Genomic DNA, 23,264 nt, shown 5'->3' on the forward strand with positions numbered 1-23,264 from the left:
TGGTTACTGTATTCTCGTTATTTCTCGTTCCCATGGCCCAGTGTGTTCCTGGCCCTCTGGGAACTGTAGTTTTTTACTTATCTTGGCTGCTGTTAAAATAAATGCAAGATAAGAAAGCATAATAGGAGCCTCCGGTCTTGCCATAAAATTTTTGGCAGTTTCATAAAAGAGCGCAAACAAAAAAAAGAGTTTTTGTATGTGCTATGTAAAACTGCCAAACGTTAAATGTCGAGGCCTCTGATCTCCCCCTCCAAGAATAAAGGGCAAGGCTCTGGTACAGGATAGATATATCGTTCCAAGCTCGAGCTGCCTTGTTTCCATCAGATCATGATTCGGCAATTGGAATCCGGCTTCTGTATCCAGAAATCGGAGGCGAGAGACCAGCGTTGAAAGCTGTAGTCTCCCGTCTGAATCAGAAAACCCGGTATGTATGTTCACGTCTTTGTGGCTAAAGCGGCCGACTTTGAAGGTGAGGAACCAGGTTCGAGTTTGGCCGGAGGCACAAGCATCCTGGGATTCTGAACCAATCATTTAATCTCTCCGTGCCTAAAAAAAATCGTCGATAATGTAAAGCGCTTTGGGTCAAGTTCGTGCTATATAAAACTGAAAAAATTAAATTGCTCCTCTAGTTGTACCAGAGACCTCTATAGGCCGTTCACATGTACCTCCGCTTTTCGTCTTCATTTGCAGCACCATCTGGTAAGCAGATGTTCAAACACTAGAACGCTCATCTACACCCGCATCTGGTCAGCCACCATTTTAGGCGTAGGTTAATCCATCGATTGTTATCTGACGTTTCCCCCACTTATCAGACAAACAATGTGTGTACCCACACTCAAGATGGCTGTGCCCGTCAGACCGCGCAATGCCTGTCGCGCGGTCTAGTGTTCCCCATCTGTTTAGGTGCCCAATGGAAGCCCGTTGCGGACCTGGGGGCGGCAGAGGGTAGTGACAGCCGGGGGCGGCTCGAACCGGTGAACATGGCGGAAGGTCCCCCACTTAATTGGAAGCGGGTGACCTCCTTCACCGGCCCCGTGCCTCGCTCCCGTCACGGGCACCGAGCGGTGACCATCCGGGAGCTGATGATCATCTTTGGGGGCGGCAACGAGGGCATTGCCGAGGAGCTGCATGTGTATAACACTGGTAAGAGGCACACCTCACCGGACTGGGCACCTGAGGGGGAGCTGGAAGGAGAACGGAGTTACGGATGGAAAGCCTGTATGAAGAGTAGGGCACCTTCTGGGGTGAGGGGCATGCACCTTCTACGAGGGACTACATGGATAACACCTTGAACTTCCCCTCAGTAAAAGATCTGTGCCAGGGAACCGGGTGATGCGTTGAAGAGACATGGGGTGTCCCTTGGGAAGGATGCTGGGGAGAGAAGAATGGGAGAAGTGTGTGGGCTGGTAAACACCGGGGACAGTGGTGGTGTGGGAGGGGTCGAGGTTCTTTGTTGAGTTCAAGGAGGGGAAGAATTTCAAGCATAGAGCGGGGCATCAGGTGTTTGTACTCAACTGCCCCACCCACCTCAAAACTCCTCCTGTTGGTGTGCGTACGTGCCAGCTGTGCAGTCCTTAGGTGCCCGTCCCTCCTCCTAGCTTTGTTTAAATGTCCCCAGATCTTTCTACTTGGTGCATGTTTTACATGCCGTAGACCCGCCCCTTCTTCCAACAGATGTGGGGTTTTGCCTTTGTTCCTCTCCCACGGGCCAACTGACAGCATCCCCTCGGTGGGTTTCAGTGCCTACCGGAACGAAAACTGTAAAAGAAAACACTAATTCAGTAGACATAACTACAAAACGCAAAGGCTTCTAAAGCCATAACCCATGAAAACACGCTGCAGTATATACTAAATAATGAAATCGTGTAGTTTGTTACACATACATCAGTAACTTATCTCACGCTTTCTGCTTTCCCACAGACATTGTTAATTGATTACAGCTCTGTTCGGAACCACCGCACCTCGGTCTTTCAGAGACGTACAATGAACGGCGTTGTATAGCGCCAGTTCTGTAAGCTTCCATTTAGAGTATTCCGAAAAAGTGATGTTGGTAGAATTCCGTAAAGGGGAGATTAACGGCGTTCATTATTTTGAGTGTCATGTTCTTTATTGATGTATTGTGTCCTACAGAATGCTCTCCGTGCCCGTTTTGACGGGATAATGTAGGAAGTGCTACCGACCACTGCTCGGTGGCTTCTGTCAGGTCCTGAACTGAGTAACATAACAAAATTGGTTCACGTGAGACAGAGCCTTATTTTTAGGTGAAATCTTTTCATTGTCGTCTAATGTGAATCTAGAAATACATGTTCCTTGCTTTACGGAATGGAATTGTACTTGGCAAACAACACCATTATTTAAAATAAATTCTGGCTTTTTTTCGTGCACTGTATTTATTTAAACAATGCAATTATATACTGCATACAGACAGATAAATCGCACACTAAGAATACCATAGTTCTTCATTTTCAAAACAAAACATTCATTGTGTCAGCACTTACAACACTTTGCTTCTACACATGTTGACTCCATGTTCCTTTAACATCATACCGCCTCCATGTTTGCTGGTATAGCCCCACCCTCTGTGGTCTCCTGCTGCTTCAGGGAATAGTACTTGAGCTCTAAACCATTTCCAGTTATCCTGTGTCTGTGTGTCAATGTTGGTATTATGCGTTTTCCAAGTTTATCTGTTTAGTCTGGCTTTAGCTGAACCACCCGTGTTCTCCCCTCTGTTATCACCTGCAGAATACCTACCCTCACTAGAAGGCCTCTACACTCTAAGCACTGTTCCAGTCCTTCATTTTATAAAGATCTCAAGTGCTCTGTTTGCAATAATGGTTCTCTTTTAAAATATATTCAAATATCCCTCAAATCGATTTGTTTTATGCATCTTGTTATAGGATCTTGCATTAGCAGTTGTGGTTTCAATCATATTTTCTTAGTCCACTTGTCAACAGTGTTATTTTTTCTTGTTATTGTGGATTATGAGTTCCTTGTCTTTCATTTTGAACTTTGTAATTTCTGTGTCATGGTGTATGGTTTTTGTTTGTATAAGTAATATTATTGGAACTTTTTTTGTTTGCAGGATGCTGTAATTCACAGTATGTTTTAACAAGAAGGAAGTATTGTATGTTATACATTTATATTTCGTGCATATTGCAGCCCCGAGAAAGCCTGTGATTGGGTGAAACACGTTGGCTGTGCTCTTGTATACACTGAAGAAGAATAAAAAAACATAAAGGATAAAGAAAATTACCTCACCATTACTGTGTACTTGACTGATTTACTTAAATTCTTTTTTCTCTCTTTACTCATGTTGCCTCTCTGAATGTAAAAAGTGTCTCTAATATTAGAACATCTGGTAGCTGGTTTATAGAGGTGGGTAGCACGTATTTGTACCCTGTGGATACTGTGGGTGATGCAGTGAAAGTTCCCTAGGTGCCATTATTTGTCTAGAACTCCCGAATTTGTACTCACTAGATATTGGAAATCATTTGGCTTCAGGAAAAGCTATGGCGGGGTTGTCAGTTCTGGGCATTGAAGAACTGGCTTATGGCCACCAACATAGACATCTGATTATGCCATTAAGAGTGAGCATGTGACATTATTCTAAGCCTTTTACGTTTTTGCCTATTTTCCATGTAGTATCCGTTATAGAATCCTATGCCCATATGTCTATTCCCTTATGTGGCCTGTCATTTTCTCCTTTATAAACAACAACACTGGATTGGACAATCATTATTGCATTCTGTTTGGCAGCTGAGTCTCACTCTGAACCCCTCCACACTACCTCTCTGAAAAGCTTTGCACTGCTCACACCTCATCCGTCAAGTGCTGAAAGGGTTGTTTAGTGCTCATTTTGCAGTAGAGGGGCACCATCCAACAGATTAACAGGGAGAGCTGAGCTAATGGTCTGACCTGGCTTTTGGAGTCTGTGTACGACCCAAGCCCTGAAAATGTTTGCCACATAGATCATACAACAAACATCCTGTAAAATATAATGAAGTCTCTTCAACACGTAAAATATAATAAAATAACTCTTCAAAATTAAAAAAAGTTTGTTATTTAACAGGTGCAAGCTTTGACATTAATGTGTTACATTATAGCATTGCACTGAAGTACTTATTAAAATTGATAGTTTTAATCATAAACTTAGAACCCTTCCTGACCACATCACCATGCTGGCGACAATGCCTTTAGTGAAAAAGATTCAAGACAGTTATCACGTGAACCTTGAATGTGGCCAAGATTATTTTAGAGCCAAGGTATAGTCTTTAAAATGTAACAGAATAGGTTTTTGCACAGCTCGGATTCTGAACTCACATATTTGAAATTGCTTTCATATGAGAAAATGAAGAACAAGCATTTGCAATGCAATAGGTCTCACATTTACACGAGTTTGAACTATTGTCATTTACAATGGCAATAGCTCAAACTCTTGTAAATGCAAGACCTACTGCATACAGACATGGTGGCAGGGTGTATCTTGCTGCATCAACTACCAGTTACATGAACACACAAAGTGGGAGAGGCAATGACAACTGAGCAAATATTCATAGGGTTTAGATCCCACAGTGATGAGATAACTGTGATGACAGAAAAAGTAGTTCTTTCACATTGATGCAGTTATAAATTCTTTTTATTCAATATTTAAAACACAGCAGCCTACGTGTTTCATCCTTCCGGGTTCTTCAGAGCTGCAAATAACAATACAAACATAATAAAAAAACAGTACAATTAAAAACATATTTACAAATGTTAATATTATGAGATATACATGAATTTTGATCATTTATATTCAAAACCCAAATCATGATCCACCTAAATAAAACAACCAAGACAGCGTCTCTGATGCAAGGATCACAAAGAAGTACCTTAAGATATAGGCAATAATACAATCAATATATATATTTTATTTGGCATAAAATACAATACCATAAAAGTACAATTTATAAAAACAATCAAATATCACAATGTCAATGACCGAGCCCAAGAATACATATGCAAGCCGTTCGCTAATAGAGCCCCTTCTCCTCTATCAATCTTATGCAGGTCATTAATAAATATCCTTGTTATAAAAGAATCAACGCAAATTAATAAAGTGTTAACATGTAAAAAACAGCCTCCTAACAAGATACACAAATAAATAATCACCTGTTTAAAAAGTACTCTCACCCACCCAGTTCATTGCTGGGACCTTTAACCTGCCAATATTAGAGCCCAATATAATCACCCCTCTCCTCTAGTATTTCTAAGTCTCAGTGCCGACCTTAAAAAGTTTACGGTGCAACAAAGTGTTAAAACCTCTGTGGACAACTTCAAGAACAGTAGGGCCACCTTAGCCTGCTTAAAACCAGCCTTTTTAAAAATGATTTTTAAAAATAGCTTCCTAGGGCGCGCGTAATAGGGACACAGTAAAACAAAGTGAAAGGTATTCTGCGGAGACCGATGGTCGCAGCCGCACAGGCCCTTTAACTCTGTGGATTTGGTGTAACCTGCCGGCACCGCTAAACTATGATGTAATAGATTTAGCCTGAAGCGTGTCATTAAAAATCTGTCATGGGCATTGTGAATCAAAGACAAGTAAGGCTCAATACCCACACAAGATTTGGTCAAAAGGTGTGCTCTCACAGAGGGTTCGATCACCTCGCTGACTTTCCTGCTGGAAGCCACATACTTCTGGAATTCCACCTTAATGTGGGCCTTGTCCTGGGGTAACAATTTTTTGGGGTGGTTAAAATAGTCTGCGCAGCCCAGGACTGTCAGGGTTTCCCTCACATACTTCAGCTATTGGGATGTTCCTGCCCTGGTCACGAGCAACACAATCCATGATAATCTTCTTGGTTAATATGGCCTCAGGGTTTGCCCAGATTTTGATCCAATATGTAATGGGTTTTAGTTCTAGCCTGTCTCTAATGTGACTGACACCCAATTCCTCGTGAATGATAAAGGACGAGGTGGTCTGCGGGACTTTCAGCAGCCGCCGCAGGTATTTATTCTCTTTAATTTGGAGAAATTGTGAGTCAATAAAACCCCAGACCTCACTACTGTAGAGTGTTTTGGCACAGCACATCGAATTGTACAATCTCAAAATTTGTTCCAGTGACCAGCGGCCCAACCTACGCGCGAAATTCATAATTGCACCGTAGCAGCTAGCTAAAGTGCGACATTTCTCATCTATCAGGGCTTTAAAACTAAGACGGGTATCAAATAAAATCCCCAAGTATGAGAAAGAATGTACTTTTTCCAGGCAGTGAGCGCCAATCATATATTTGTATTTCCGTTTCGGGGTTTTTCCCACCTCCATGATTTTGAAAGGTTAGCAGACAGGTCTAGACTCTCCATGAAACAGATAAAGCCATCTATCAGGCATTGTAGGCCTCGAGGGGTCCACGCGAGAAGCACCGTGTCGTCTGCGTAAAGCAGAACGGGGATCCCTCTTGTTCCTATCCTTGGTGAGTCTACCCCAAGAGCATCTAACGCCTGCTCTAGGCCATTTATATACAGGGTAAATAAGAAAGGTGCCAAAATGCAGCCCTGTCTTACCCCTCTTGAGCAAGGAAATTGATCAGTAGTGCTCCCCCCCTCATTATATCTGTCCTGGGCGAAAGTATTCCGATGTAGTGCTCTTAAAATATTTACTAGACCAGGGTCCACGCCAAGAGCCCCCATGAGTTCCCACAATTTCTTGCGGTTCACCCGGTCGAAAGCTGCCATCAAGTCCATGAAAGCCAAGTACACAGTCTCTTGACTAGCAATAGTGTACTTGGCTACCAATAGATATAAATTGAGACATTGATAGGCAGTTGATCCTCCTGACCTAAACCCATACTGCGTGTCAGTGATTATATGGTGTTCCTCTGCCCAATCCAATAATTGGTTGAGGATAACCCTGCCTAAAACTTTCACTGTCACGTCAATGAGAGAAATGGGATGGTAATACAGTGGGCTGTCCCTGTTTCCCTTTTTGAAAATGGGGACAATTGTAGCTGTGGACCAGGATGCAGGCATACCCGAATCTACTGCAGCATTAATAACCCTGGTCAATATAGGCGCCCAAAGTTCTGCCTGACTCAGGAAAAGGTCGGGGAACCCCATCTGGCCCTGGGGCCTTATTCCTTGTCAGACCCTCAATGCCCGCCTTTATCTCGCCCAAAGAAAATGTTGTATGGCCCGCAGTCTCGCCCCCTTCCTCAACTACTGGTGGGTCCTCTGACATCCCCTGATTGTATAGGCCGCTAAAGTGCCCATACCAAGATTCTGGCAAAATGTGATTTGCTATCCTTGGTTTATTAGCATCTTCGAAGCTGAGGTCATTAATAACCTTCCAGAATGCGGTCGTGTTCTTAGACTCGACCGCTTCCCTCAGATTCTCCCATGCCTGCTGTTGCAAGGAGGTTTTGCATCGCTTTACTGTTTGTAGAGAGCCCTAAATGTGGACACCCTTGTCTTGTCCTTAGGGACTGCTTTTAGTGCTAGCTTCAGCTCCTTCGAAGCAAGGGAGAAGTCGTGGTCAAACAACCTATGGTCCTCCTTTCCCTTTTTGTTAGATTCAGTCCTAAGTAGACCGTCAATGTGCTTGGTGACACCCTCAAAGGCTTTAACCAGTTCTGCCCCGTCCACTGTTGGGTTTAGGTACTTGCACACATACTGTTGTTTGTCCGCCATTAAGGCTCTATAAAAGTCTTCACCATCCACCTGAGACCATCTAGGCATCCTCCCTTGATCAGTGGCGTTTATCGTGCCACTCTCCCCAAGTCGGACAGAATGCTTAAATAAATATGGGTCCCTGAATGACATGACCAGAGGTTTATGATCACTAATGATACTTAGATGTATCTCAAAACCTAAAACCCACCGCTTTAACGTGTTGGAAACAAAAATAAAATCAATAAAAGGGTCACAGCCTCTACCTTTAAAGGTTGGGTGGACCAAACCATCCTCTCCTACTTTCATCAGGTCCATGGTGTGTGTGAGGGCATGAGTACCTAACACCTTTTTTAACTCCTTTCCCTCTCTTGTGTGCTCTACATGCGGACTCTCTTCCAGTGGGCAGGAAGACCAATCCCCCTTATGATTTTCACATTTGGGCACAGGTGGCAGTTAAAGTCGCCAAGTAACACCAACTGGGGCACCCGTTCCCCGTGATCTTGTATACCTGCCAACCTGCTCTCCAATTCATTCAATCTTATTGTGGGTTGACCCGTTAAAACAGCATTATAGAAATTAATAACAATGAACTTATAACCCTTAATACACAGTCTAATCCCCTGCATAAAATCTGAGTCCCAACCCAAATCATCCCACCTCCCCATAAGCCTTAGATCCACATATGTAATCAGGCCTCCCCTTGCTCTTCCCGCTGCTACCTTGCGTGCTGGTACAAAATACATTTTGTTACCCCTCAAGAGAGAACACGCTACTATCCATCTCCCATGTTTCCTGGAGGCAGATAACCTGGAATTTCTTTATATAAGCTAGCTATTCGGTGTTAGATATTTTGGATGAGAGCCCAGCTTTATTCCATGAGATTATCTCAGTATTACCCTGTCTAAAGACATCTGGGCCGTCTAATGTCGGGCAACTAATGGGCCTGGGAGGTACAGTAGTTACTTGGGTATTCCCTTCAGTGGCGGGCCCGCAACGGTCTCCCGGAAAAGACGGAGAAATAAACTCCTTGGCCTTTGACATGGGTATCCCTCCCATGCCTGCATTGAGAGACTCGCACTCCAATCTGTGGCCATCCCCGATTGGGGAGCGCCTGTCACGTCAATCTATATCATCGAGGGCCCGCCGAAACGTTAACAAGAGGGGCATACCGGTTAGTTAGCGGAACCAGGAGAGCCCCTCGAGCAAGTCCTACTGGATCTCTCCTTTGGTTGTCATGAATATTTGCTCCCATCGTGTCCCTTTAAAAAAATTCCAGTGGTAACATTCTAATAGTCGATCCGCCCTCCTCCTGGAAGGACCCCTTACACTGGGTGAGGAGATCATGTACCAGCCCTGGAAACCTAAGATTTAAAATCACAGTGTCTCTCGGAAAGCTCTTCCTGCTACATCCAATCCAGGACACCCTTCTCGCAATTAGTATGCGCCTTTGGTTTGCGATGTTAACATGTACATTTCTGTTCAACCAGTGGGCCGCCTTATTAATCAACATTCGCAGGGTTTCTTCTCTATTTCCACTGAGGGCCAGAACCCCTGTCAAGACTATTGTGTATGGGCAGGATGCCGGCGGTAGATCAAGAAGCGGCAAGCCCGCAGTGCACCTAACGAACTCACCTGAGGCGGGCGCAAGTTCCTGTGGTACAAGTGCTCTACCTGCTATGCCCCCTATACTTTTGGGGCCTAAGTTAGGGCTCAAATTCTGTACTGCGGTTCCCCCTCTCATATGCCAAATATCTCCCCTAGTAACTCTTAACCTCGGGGCATTTCCGTCCCTGGACCCCACCATTTGCACTTTATCTACACCCTCCTTTGTTCCCCCAGGTTTTCACATGCGTGCGTCCCACCCTCTATTCTCTCTAGGGGCAAGGCAACCCTTGACGGAATGGAAATATCTGATACCCCCAAGCTATTGGCTATGTGCCCCGTGACCACATTTGTCTGGATGCTATTCTGAGCAATCAACAGGGACACTTTCCCTTCTATCAATTTGATTTTCTCATGTATGGGCCCCAGGCGAGTAGTTAACATTTTTTCCAGCCTAGATCACAATTCCAAATCCGCCCCCAAGCCTTTTCTGCCTCTCTGCAATTTGGGCACTGTTGTCTCACTGCAGGACCTTCTGTGTCTTTAGACCTGACCAATTTTGGTGCACCCTTCTGCTTGGATTTACCGTTAACAATACAACACCCCACCCCCGCAATAATACATTTTACACAGTTGTGAAGTTGTTTACCCAATTGGGTAAGCACAAAAGCTAAGCTCTCACAGTGATTACCATATGGACAAAACAATGACAAAAAACTTTCAAATGCCACACAACATTTTTTAAGCCACTTGAAATCAAGAAATGGCAAACTAAGAGGGGAGGGGAAGAAAAGAAAAAAGGAGAAAGAGGGCAGCTGAAAGCAAAGCTGAAATGCCCATAATGGCATAGCGTGAACAGAACTAAAAAAACAAGGAAGGAATCAAGGAGGAGACAAAAAAGTATACACTTAGGACAAAGTGTTACCAACCAAAATAAGTGGTTGGCTGCTGTGTTTTAAATATTGAATAAAAAGAATTTATAACCGCATCAATGTGTAAGAACTACTTTTTTTGTCATCACAGTTATCTTCTCACTGTGGGATCTGAACCCTATGAATATTTGCTCAGTTGTCATTGCCTCTACCACTTTGTGTGTAAATGCGAGACCTATTTCACTTCAGAGAAGTGTACGTTATTGTCCGGGGCTGCTTGGACGTGAAAGTGCGCAAGTTGCGCTGAATGTAAGGAAAGCACGTTGTGCATGCAGTAGAAGAAACTCATTAAAGAAAATATTGCTTACAGACTAAATAAGGCAATGTCCCAACGGAAGTAAAAGGGCCAATCACCATGGAAGGGTACAAATGAAGACAAGGCAGTACTAAAGAGGGACTAACAAGCCTATTAAGGAATCAAACGCCAGCATTTACGTAGGACAATGAAACAAGCCAATGAAAAATGTGGGCGGAGAGTGGGCAGGACTTCAAGTACAATACTCCAATACAGCATGCCTCGCAGAACAGCGCATGTGCTACCCAGGCTCAACCTAAAAAGGAGTCTGAAATAAAATGTTTGCCTAAGATCACACAATTTAACTAGGAAACCACGATTTATCTAGGTTCACTTTGTAGAAATGGGCCACTTGATGGGTATTTATTTGTCTCTCCTTTTTTATCTCAAATGTTAATCCTTTGTTTTACCACTTTTTAGGTCACAGCCTAGGTTTGCTTAATACATTTTGGGGACATTCAGAACGTTAACCAGCAATTCATTCAACCGGTTGCTTAACATTGGCTTTGTAACTCACATTTTCTGGCTTTCCATTTGCTTGCTTTATTTGCTTTAGGCTGTCCAGCTCGAGTTTGTCCCTACCGTTGCCCAAACCTTGTTGCATAAAGGTAGAGTGAGGTTGTGAGGCAGAAGCTCGGCTCATTATGGACTTGAGGCACCCTCAGGAACTTCAGCTGAGCCAGAGCCAGGCTCCAGGCTCGAACCTGGGTCAAACATTCAGTGGCTACCCTACCTCTAGTTTGCAGTGCATTGTCCATGGCCATCAAACTGAATCTGAAAGCTTATTTGCCTTTGTCATACAATTACTTTACAGCGCCAGGAAACCAATTGGTGTTAGCGCGCTTTACAAATTGTTATTAACATAACATAACATAACATAACAGATAGTTATTGTTGGCTGACTGAAGAATGGTGTGAAGTGGAAGCATTGTGGTTGTGGGAGGAACTACCTACAGGTAGCCAAGCCATTTTGAAAACAAACTCCTACATGAAGCCGGGGACTCTGAATTGAATCCCTGATTCAAAGGAGCTCCAATGGCTTTTTGTAGACTTAACAAGTGTTTTTTCTTATTGAAAATCATCCAGTCAAGAGTTTTTTATTGAACACAAGTGGAGACTACCATGCCTCAGTCCAGTTGACATGCGTTATCCGTTAAAGTGAGTGCGAAAAAGGGAAGTGATATCTCAAAGATCTGAGCAATTTTCCCTTGTGGCTATGGTTATTTTGCCAAAAGGAGGCTCATGTGGTAGACAGGACTTTAAACTAAATCCTGGCTTTGAAGGAGAATTCAAATCTACTGAGTCGTGGGTCGCATGTGGAGTACCAAACGGGATAGCCCAATGATCGTATTATGTTACGCATGACACTTATTAGATCAACAATTTTAAATGTATGCAAATACACATTCATTTCGGTCATATCCATAATTGAATCTGGCTAAAAATCAAACAGTTTAATGGCACCAAAACAATAATTCTGTTTCTGGGATGGCACAAAGAGTAGACCAATTAATTTCCAAGAGATGCTGTCATTGGTGGCCATGCAAATCCCAGCACACAACATAAGAAATCTAGGAGCAATATTTGACCAATTTCAAACTTTGCCTGCTCCACAAAGATCTACTTTGCTCCAAACAAATCAGCGTGTAGCTGAAAGAACGTTGTCATTCCACAACAGAACTGTGGCACTGAGGCTTATTTAAGTCCACCCAAAAAGTTAATTGAGAGGCTCCAACAAGTGGAAATGCAGATGAAGTGAATACTGTCATATTGACCTGCCTTAAAAGAACTCCATTGATTCTCCTTCAAAGCCAGGATTAAGTTCAAAGTCTGTACACCACACGGGGCCCTCGACTCAGTGAGTTTGGATTCGTTACAATACCTGGAGACCGGTAACATCAAGGGTATATATTTTATTTCAATACTGGGCAGATGTCCCACAGATAGTTGGATGATTGCTTCTCATTTAGTTTTTTCTGATTTTACATGGCTTTAAATGTAGAGAAAAGGAATTCTGATGGTGGTTGGGGTAGAGGCAGTGTGGCTGGGTCAGTTTGCAAATGTGTCTTGACTTATTTGTAATTTTAACTTTAACTTTGAAAAGAAGTATGCGGGTCAAAGTAGTATCGATCAGTAATACAGGGCTATTTTTACTTGTCTTCCGGTTTAGTCACCTTATGGAAATGTTTGAGTATTTCCCTTGATTGGTTGATAGCTTTGTTAATAGAGCTTAATAGAGTTGAAGCAATATTTACTTTGTGCCCTCTAGACTGCTCTGTAACATCCAAATTTACCAAATTCAAGGCACATGACAACAATAATCAAATTACAGTTAGTAAAATTAATGAAAGATGCTGGGATTCTTGATCCTTGTTGGGGGAAGCAGTGTGCTTTCTCTTCCTTTCAAGAGCACTGCACTAATTTGATGAGTTGTTATAAAGTGGTGTATTCCATGTACAGCGCCTGAGACTCAATCACCCACGACAGTAGACTGCTCTGTAACATCCAAGTGTGCATTAGGCCCAATTAAACACACTTATTGACCAGCTAAAACAAGGGTAGTGTCAAACTACAAATTAGCTTACATGTCATATATTACCAGCCACACCGAAAACTCAAAATGTGGTCCGAAATCAAATTTCAAGTAATACAGAAACAGCTTGTGACTTTATTCGGAGATTTTACTGGGAATCATTGAAGTTTAAATGACAGTTCCACAGTGAAATTGTGTACATTCACTGCTTCTATCCTTTTCAACTCGGAGGTAAAAACATTTGTAAAGAGCAGCCAGGGTGGACGGTATGCAGGTACTCAATGGGAACAGTTCATTATATTGTCCATGAATAATATCACATCTTAGTATTTATGCCTTATTCAGTCTTGGACTATTTCTAGCACAAGGCATTTTTACCCCAGGACTGACATTCCACTATTTTGTCCTCAAAAAGTTTACACATGCTCTCAAAAACTTTAAAATGCCCTAAACTCCTCTGACCCCAGGATGATTGTAAAGATGGCTCTTACTCCAAGAACATTAACAAGCTCTTTATTGGCAACTCTGCTAAACACAGCAAGGACGATCACAACATGTCGCCGTTCCCTCATCAACTGTCCCACCCTGGAACCCCACGCATGTATTCCTATTCTAAGAACACTCAAACATTCTAGCCAAGAATATTACAACACAACACATCTTCCCCCTTAACAAAACAATTGAGCAAAGGAAACTATATACAACATAATGATCTAGAGGAAAGGAAAAACTATATACAACAAAAGAAAATAACCAAACTAAATTAACATACAGTTCTTAAGTCTGTGAGGAGTATTCTTCCAAATCTTCCCAGTCTTATACAACTATCATCTTCAGTTCTTACTTCATCTTCCACTTCTTCTCTCCCAACACCCTCCTCTTCCGTTTTTTTACATTTCTACATTTAGCTATTCGACTCACATGCCACACCAGACACTCCACAACTCCACATGGCTTGGAAAAACACACTTCCTCCTTTTGCCACTTTCCCCACTTCTTAGCTTTTACTCAGTCACCTACTTCAAGTTCTTCCACCTTTGTCACACTCTTAATGATAAAGATCTTTTGGTACACCTGTTGTCCTTTTACAATATTTCCCTTAACTCTTTCCGGTGACGTACTATCCATCCATCCTATGTCAACTCTCGTGAACGTTTCCCTAACACTCATCGTTACAAATGGACAAAACCTACCCTCTCCATTCCTGCTCCGGAGTGGAACAACAAAATCAAAGGCAACCAAATCCCAAACCATCTCAGAACAATTTATAAGTGACAAAGATGGTTCCAACTTTGTTAAACTTTTATTCGAATCAGCACACTCCTTGCATTCCCTCACTACTCTTTCCCACTCGATATCAACACCTGCCCACCAAAATAAACTTTCCTCTCTCTTCTTTGTCTTAACAATTCCGAAAGATCCTTCATGACATAAGTCTACTTTTCTTTCCCTCAAAGCACTAGGTGGTATAACTTTTCCACTTCTGTAAACAAATCCTGATTCTACACACAACTCACCTCTCACTTCCCAAAAGCTCTTTTCTTCTTCTGCACTCGGTTTCCCTTCACTCCAAACTTCAAAAACCTTCTCTTTTATTTTCCCCATCAGCCCATCTTTACCATAATGTAGAAGCCACTCAATTGACTTCTCAAACTCTCCCTCCACCACAGCAATTTGACACTCATTCCACTCACTCCTAGGTACTTCTTTAATCGATAAGGGCATTCTACTCAAACAGTCCGCAACTTTATCACCCATCCATACCGAGGACTCAAACCTCTCAACCATTCCTGAAGTCTCCAACCTTACAAATTCTTTTCCCAATTCATTCCTTACTGTAAACTGTTCGTTTCTTACTTTATGATTTACATGAACGGCATTCTCTTCTAATTTTATCTCATGTTTGAATTCCATAAGCACGCCAAATTTTCCTGAGAACACATCACAACACTTTCCTTTAATTTCTTCCGCTAAATCATCATCTTTTACTTCTTCCGCTAAATCATCATTCTCACCCAACACCATAACCTGCTCTTTTGCATTCGGATTTAGTATTATATCCAAACTTGCCTGATCTTTCCATCCTAAAACACTTGGTCCATTTTCAGCAACATACATTCTTCCCTCAGTCACTCTCCTTTTAAACACAAATATCATATCCCAACACCCCACCATAGGAATGCTTTTCCCAGTGAACCCTCTTGGATTTATGCCACTTTTCATTAGATCAACACCAATCTCCTTCACAAATTTCCTCTTCCACATATCCAGATTAATTATAGTATATGGCGATCCCGAATCTGCTACTAATATCACTTTTACCCCCGCCACTTCAATTTCACATTTGGGTTTACTTCTTCCTTTACTTTTTACATCCAAAATAAAATCTCTTATCATAAAAATGTCATCGTCTTCATCTGAATCGTCTTCTTTAACTTGTTTCCTCAACTCATCTTCTTCCCTTGTCACATACTTTATCCTTGTAGTTTTATCTCTTCTATAACAAACTCTTGCATAATGTCCAATTAATCCGCATACTGTACATTTTTGATCTCTTGCTCTACATGCTTGACTGTTCGCTAAATGTGTATAACTTCCACACCTAAAACATGCTAAACTAGTTGTGCTTTCTCTTCTATATTCATTTTTTGTTGCTTGAAAATATTTCTTCTCCGTCATCTCTTTATCAAATTTATCTTTCTTCTCTGCACCAACGTTGCCTGCTCTTATAGTTTTCCTCACAACACACACTTCTTCTCTATCTTTTCCTTTCTCTTCTTCCAGGGCTGCTTTTGCACATCTGACTGATACTTCAGCCTTCCTTACTACCGCTAGCACCTTATTCAGTGTTCCATCACCCATGGTCCATAATCTTTCTTGCACCCTTTTATTGTTTGTGAGCATAATGACTTGATCTCTTATTAACTCTTCTTCTATCTGTCCAAATCTACATTTCTCCGCCATTCTTTTCAATACGCTCAAATAATCATCAATCTTCTCATCCTGTTCTTGTTTCCTCCTGAAAAACTTGTATCTGTCAATTGCCACACATACCGTTGGTGCATAATATCTCTCTAAGTCATCCAACGCATTCTCATATACATCCGTTTCATCTTCACCTCTTTCCTTCTTTTGCATCCGCACATATTGCCTGATTCCTTCTGGTCCTAAGGAATGTAGCAATATCCCTTTCTTTATTTCCGATGTCATTTCCTCATTTTTGATAGTGAACATATAATTATTGAAATATACCTTCCATTCTTGCCATCTTATTTTCGGTTCACCTGGTTCTGTTAAAAATGGTATTGGTGGCGTTAATGTAAATGTTTGTGCCGCACACATTTTCAGAAAGTATAGATTACGCTTCCAATAAGCTTCCCTTTTTTGTTAGAGTTCGTTCTTCCTTTTCTTTCCTTTTATTCTCCTTTTTCTTTTACCCTATTGTTGCAATTACTTTCTTTAAAACGACTTCTCAACTCTTAAACTGCTTCCTGATGCTTAACCATCGTTTCCTTCTTTAAATGGTATTGGTGGTGTCAAAGTGAACGTTTGTGCTGTACACATTACCTCTTTATAAAAATATTCTTTACAATTTATAATATTCTTTTTGTATTTAATAAACTCTTTTTGCATTTAATAAACTTCTCTTCTTTTTTTTTTTTAATTCTTCCTCCTCCCTTCTTTTATCTATCTCTTTGTTCCATTTCTATTCTTCAAAAAAGAATTTCCGACTTTTTAAATTGCCGTTTTGATTCCTTTCATTAGTTTCCTTCTTTAAAACGAATACGAGTTTTCCCAACTCGTTAAAATGGCCGCCGACGTGATGACATCACACGCTAGCCAATCAGCGTGTACTCATTCGCTTCCTTCTTCACGCGTCACAATCACTAAGACGCTGCCTCTTCTGCTGCCGTGCGCAGTGCCTGAATCACCCTCCACGCGCCTCTCACTGCTTCTGTCGCCGCACGCGATTCCACGCGCCTCTCAGCTGACACGCGCTGCTTCCCACGGTAATACGTTATTTCCACTTCTTCCTTTTTTAATTAAAAGATCATTTACTTCTCACTCCGTCGTTCCGCTCACCTATGTCTTTATCAATTTTTTCCTCAGTTCCTCTTTCTAATTATCCTCGTCCTTCGTCTGTATCTTCTTTTCACTTCACTTCACTTCTTCTCCTCAAACTCCGTGGGTCCGCGCAGAGTTGCTCAATCCTCCGTCGCCAAAATTGTAAAGATGGCTCTTACTCCAAGAACATTAACAAGCTCTTTATTGGCAACTCTGCTAAACACAGCAAGGACGATCACAACATGTCGCCGTTCCTTCATCAACTGTCCCACCCTGGAACCCCACGCATGTACTCCTATTCTAAGAACACTCAAACATTCTAGCCAAGAATATTACAACACGACAAAGATCTTTGTCACTTGTGGATGGAGATATATTACTCTATGTGTTGTTAATCAAGTGGTCATTTCAGGTGTCAAAATGAGGCCCATCTTAAAACGAAATAACTGCAGTTAGTGTTTGAATAGATGTCTAAGGAAAGCAATGAGTTTTAATGTTGCCAATTTGATTGTTCCCAAGTTTGCTTTTTAATAAGTGAAGCAAAGTCTAAAGTATCTCTAGGTTACATATGTAGTTGGGTGCTATCAGAGATGCATGCCCACCCAGCACATGGCTAGGGGAGGAATTCCAACACAAGGCCCACATTGACCAGGTGGCAAAACTATTATTCAAACTATTTCTCAGGTTTTGGATTTTAAACAAAATGTCTGCTATTAGTCACGAAGATGGTATTTACATTGGCGTGGTGTAGACCTGCCTTTTTTAAAATGCATATAGTAAGTATACAAGTAATTTCTAAGAACTACAAAGGAGCACGATAAGACTGAATCCAACAACTATGAGACCAAAGCTTACTATTGCTCTCTGCCACAAGGCACACTTACTTGAACACTTTCATGAACAGGGTTAACTTACCTCACAATTAGCAATGAAGTGAATAGGATTTGAAGACAGTTCAAGATGTGGTTAGATGTGGGATCATCAAACGTGATAATGATGGGCTCCTTCTGTGCCAGAACCGAATCTTAGTATTGATATGGTCATAGACATACAGATTTCTGTTTCCAGCATAACTGGTCTTACAAAGCTCTCTAAGATTTGCCTACTGTTGTTCTAATTCTAGTGTTTCATTGAATGCATGCATTTATTTAGATTTTATTTACTTTGTTTTTTTATTTGACATGTACTGCGTGTGGGACCATGACAGTCGCATCACTTCTCTAGAAGCTCCTTGCACACTTATCAAGTGATGTCATGTCACCTTTGTGACACTGAATGTCAGACATTCCTCTTGTATTCTTCAGAGTCTCGCCTCTTTTGTGAGCTAGAAATCTGGAACTAAGTGGACGTTTCAGTTCCACTATTATACTCCTGTTGCAGACAGGAAATGTTGAATCCAGTGTCAGGTTCCTTAAACAATTTTTTTTTGTTGTAACAGACTTTATTGGGTTTTATAGTTTAAGAAAAGCAAAGAATTGCATACATCTTTCGCATAAAGACAAGCGTTACTTTATACTTGATGGTATCACAGATCGCGTTACATTTGTTACAGTATGCAGGTATAAGTTCTCATCGGGTACGGCAGTAACATGACTTTGCAAATAACTTGTCTGTTTGTTGTTAATCAAGTCTGAGTGTCTAACACTGTTTAATTAAAACATTTTTTAACTATGAGTACAACCTCCCTCCCCCCCAACTGATGGGCGTAGCATTCAATCAACGAATTGAGAATAGACCTGCTCTAACATTATACTTCACTTACAAACGTTTTGCATTGATACCCATACTTTCACGGTATGGGAGGGCGTATATCCTGACAGAGTTACAAGCATCCATCTCCGTCAATATTACATGTGTATTGGTATTAGTAGTGAAGGTATGTGTAGCATGGGGACTTGTGGTAAGTGCTATCCTTGTGTGCCACAGCCCCGGTCCTCTGAGAATTAGTTGCATTGTGTTATGGGAATGTGAACATATCTAAAGCTTTGAAGGACTCCATAAGGAGGTCCCAAATCATTGATATAGGCTTTTTCAGTATTCCACAATATTCTTCCCTGTGCAGAGCACTGCTGTCTGCCATTCCCCAGCGCTCAACCTCCTCTTTCCAGAAGGGTACAGCAGGCTGAGTTGCCATTTTCCACCTCCTGGTAATATTTTGTTATGCTAGGATGAGCGCCAGGTGTGCAAACCTTGCCTGCACTTTGTAACCCTTCGGCCGTGGGTAGGGATCTAAAAGGCAGCTTTCAGCCTTATGCCCATGTGTCTTTCGATTACTTCACTCAGTGCTGTAATGATCTGCGCCCAGTAAGTTAGTAGGGCGGGACAGTAACAAATCAGCATCCTGTTCAGGGACATCTCGTGTATGGTGCTGTGATATTGGTGAATATTGAGTATAGTCTATGCAGTACAAGATAAACTCGCTGTACTATCATGTATTGTATGAATTTAAATCGCGAGTTACAGGTTACCTGTTTAGGGTATTCGAGTACAGTGTTCCATTCTTTTCTAGAAGTACTCTGCCTATGTCTCACTCCCACTTTTCCTGTAGTAGCACCAGAGGCAAGAGTTGGTGTGTGCGGATGCCTCGGTATTACCAGCGTATTAAACGTCTGCCAGTACCCAGTACCCATTAACTACATTGAGTGGGCTAGTTAATGCGTTGCAGGTTTAGACCCGTTGAGAGACCAATGCCGTTTGACTCACCTTACAAGACGTGCATGTATTAAAAAGAGTGTCTGTGAGCCCCTGTTTGTTTATGAAATCTGCCTGACTCAGTAATATCCCGGCCACCGAACAGTGCGGCCACATTGGTCACGTCTGCCTGTGTTGTCAGTGTGCCTGTGGTATTGGGGAGGTCTATGATTGATATATTGGGGGCATAAGCAGTAGTCTTCACAGTGTTTTTCAAAGCCATTTTCCAACACGTAAGTGCCACCTTGAGTAGCAGCTGAGCCAGAGTTGGAATTTGCATCTCAGGGCAGAACAATGTGTTCAATTTCCCTTAGGCAATCATTTAAGGGTGTGTAGGCTATTTCTTGCAGATTTCGTCCAGTCAGCCAGTAAGAGAGCCACTGTAATTGCCAAGCCAAACAGTAAACCAGCATACGATGACAGCTGCAGTTTTGGCAAGCTGAAGCGAGACGCCCCTTACCCCATATCAAATGTATTAGGATGATATTCAGTGTTTTAAAAATTTTCATTGGGATAACTACTGGCAAATTGGTGAACAAATAGTGAATGCGCATTACCATTTTAGGTATTGCAAGTTGCCCTGCTACAGAAAGGGGGAGTGATATCCAAAAGGTGAACTGGGATCGCAGACAGGCAATTGCTTTCTTGAGGTTCCTGTCCAAAGATTGTGTGGGTCCTTTTATATCTGGATCCCCAAGTACCTGAATGTAGTGAGGTCTACTACAATCTCCTGTTCACCAAAAGGGATCACTTTCATTTGGAAGTTAACCTTAAAGGGAAATGCTTGGGATTACCCAACATTTATTGCTCGTCCTATGAGAGACTCAAAGTGTGTAAAGGTGTGGGTTACCATAAGAAAGTTTTCTTGGAGGTCTTTGGTGTATATTATTACTATGTCGTCGGCATACAGTAACAGTTCGTGGACCATGTGCCCAATTGGAATGCCCCACCTTTGAACATCACTGCACAACCTGCATGCCAGGGGCTCCAATACGAGCACAAAAAGCATGGGGTAGAGCTGGCAACCCTGTTTTGTGCCACGTTGTATGGTGTAGGCTTCCGAAATGTGTGCCCGAGTGTGTGCCCTGGCTGTTGGCGATGTGTATAGAAGTTTAATCCATTGAAGGAATTTGTGGGGGACACCAAACCGCCTAAGGGCAGCCAACAAGTAATCCCAGCTCAGTGTATCGAAGGCCTGATGGAGGTCCAACGATAGATACCCTGCTCTAGGGAAAACATCAGGGCAGGTGGCCATAAAATGATAAAGTCGGCGTATATTCAATGATGTATTTCTCCCAAGCACAAAGCTGCATTGGTCTGTGTGTAAGAGTCTTGGTAGTAAGGGAAGGAGAGGGCAAGCCAGCACCTTGATTACTATTTTGTACTTTGTATTGAGCAGCGACAGCGGCCTATAAGCTGTAATGTCTGTGTGGTCCTTGTCAGGCTTTGGCAATGAGGTCACTAGGGGCTGCACAACAGTAGGAGTCAGCGCTCACTCTGAAAGGGGGATACAATATAACCGTCCCAGTCTGGGGGCCATTTGTGAAATGAGAGTGGCATAGACATCCACCGGTAGGCTGTCTAGGCTTGGGGGTCTAAGCCAGGTCTGTTCACCCTAAGTTGGCAGGATATGCCCAGACGTGGGTCCCTTGCTCACTTTGCCACTGGATTCAAGCTAGCCAGGCTGATGAGGGGCGTTACTCCGAACCCGGTCCCAGGATGCCTGTTTCCAGTCCAGGGAAGACCGGGCATGGCAGTTCGGGCTGGACTGTTCCCATGAGGAACAGGGTCAAGACTGATTTGCCTATGGCTGGATCTGAACTGGGGTGGCGAAGTGAGCTAAAGAATGGTGATGGATTTAACCCAGATCTGTGACTGGGAGTGAGTGTCTGAAAAGTTTCCGCACTCCGTCCATCATCTCCTTGTGTTTGCTTTGCTTATCCAGACCGCAACCGCATGCAAATGCTAAGTAAGATGTATGAAATAGTTATCACCTCCGTTTTTACGGAGTTTGAGAGCACTCTGAGGCTGACAGGTGGGTTTCCTGTAGGAATACTATTTGTGCTTTCCGTCTACATAGTTGTGCGTGAATTCTATGACGTTTATAAATGGAACCCATCCCTCTGACATTCGAAGAGGTGAAGTTATAATGTGGGATTGCTGTCCTTAGCACATCTTATGTTATGTGTAAAGCTTGTGTATGTGTCTTGTATTGCAGCCTAATACCAAGCACCCACTAAAGTCCCTCGGGCTGAAAGCCAGTACGGCATGGGTCGCACCAAGGGAAGGCAGGCTGACAGGGGGAGCATAACTCAGCTCCCCTGCAGGAACCATGGGTCTCCGAGACACCACAACCCCTGCAGGGCTGCACCTGGACCACGCAGGACTCCCTGCTCGTGAGTATGCAGCAGTAGTCTTCAACACCGGCTCTCCGCTCCGCTAACCGTCTCCACTTTGGCATGAGACTGCGCAGCCTCAGAAAACCGGCCTGCACGTCTCCGAGGCAGCATAGATCCGATAAGGCCTGATGCAGACAGTTCTTTCACGGGATGGTCTGGTGCCTACATGTGTAAGTGTCCGGCCCTGGGCCGTCACTGGTCCCTTGTCCCAGGCTCGCTTTTAGGATTTTGCCTGATCCACCAAAGTTGCCTCTACTAACCTCTTCATTCTGCTAGTGAATGTCGCGGGTCTGGCGATCCTCCATTTCATTGGCTGTGCCTGGGGTATGGCTGCTCCGCAGCAACGCCACAGCTTGTAAATGGGGGTTTTCGACATCCACGCTGTCTGGATTAATTTATGGTGGGGCAATTGGGCAGATGGCCCTGGAAAGAGTGATGAAAGTCCCTGGCTTGGGAGCTCTCCTTTCATGCAACCGCCATCTTCGGTGGTTGGCCTCGCCCCCAGGGTCCTGAAAGTAGTTCACAGTGGTTCCCTTTCTTAGTGTATATCCCCTCCACACAGCAGGCACAGTCTTTGGTCTAGATGATGGTTTCTACAGTAGGTCGATCCCAATCACATGTGAAAACTTTGCCAGTGGCAGCATTGAACCTTTGGGAGTAGCACCTTTGGCAGTAACTAATGAGGGTCCTATCTGGACGATTCCTTCTGCACAACAAAGGAGACTGTTTTCGCTTCCTCCCCACCCCTCTATCAAGCCAAGTGGTGATGCTCAACAAGAGATTGTAAGCAGGCCTCTGTAAAATGATCAGTGCTGCATTATTCAAGCAGACTTTTCTCCATCTTTCCACACCTTACTGTCTGATACTAAAGCCAAAACTCAGAAATGCCAGAAATACACTTTGCCAAACCGGCGGAGGTTGTTCCTCAGCCTACATCTTGTGTCATGCTTGGCCAGAGGCAATCCAAAATGGATCCATGGCTTCACCATCACACACTTGCATTTCTCAAGGAGTCATGCTACTCTACATGGACATACCACTGACTTTGTTTCTCAATTTACCAATGTTGGAAAAATGGGAGCCCGAGCTGGTTCTGCCCG

At 42.9% G+C, this 23,264-nt stretch overlaps 1 protein-coding gene across 1 annotated transcript in view; it reads left to right on the forward strand.

The window, feature by feature from the left end:
• The first annotated feature begins 936 nt into the window (after positions 1 to 936).
• HCFC2 (host cell factor C2) overlaps positions 937 to 23,264 on the forward strand; it is a 168,422-nt gene continuing 146,094 nt past the window's right edge. Inside the window, exon 1 of the mRNA XM_078674976.1 lies at positions 937 to 1,143. Within this exon, the coding sequence (XP_078531102.1) occupies positions 981 to 1,143 (163 nt within the window). The 5' untranslated portion in view covers positions 937 to 980. The remainder of the gene's footprint in view (positions 1,144 to 23,264) is intronic.

The sequence above is a fragment of the Lissotriton helveticus genome, chromosome 1_1 (assembly GCF_964261635.1).
Source record: "Lissotriton helveticus chromosome 1_1, aLisHel1.1, whole genome shotgun sequence".
Lineage (NCBI taxonomy): Eukaryota > Metazoa > Chordata > Amphibia > Caudata > Salamandridae > Lissotriton > Lissotriton helveticus.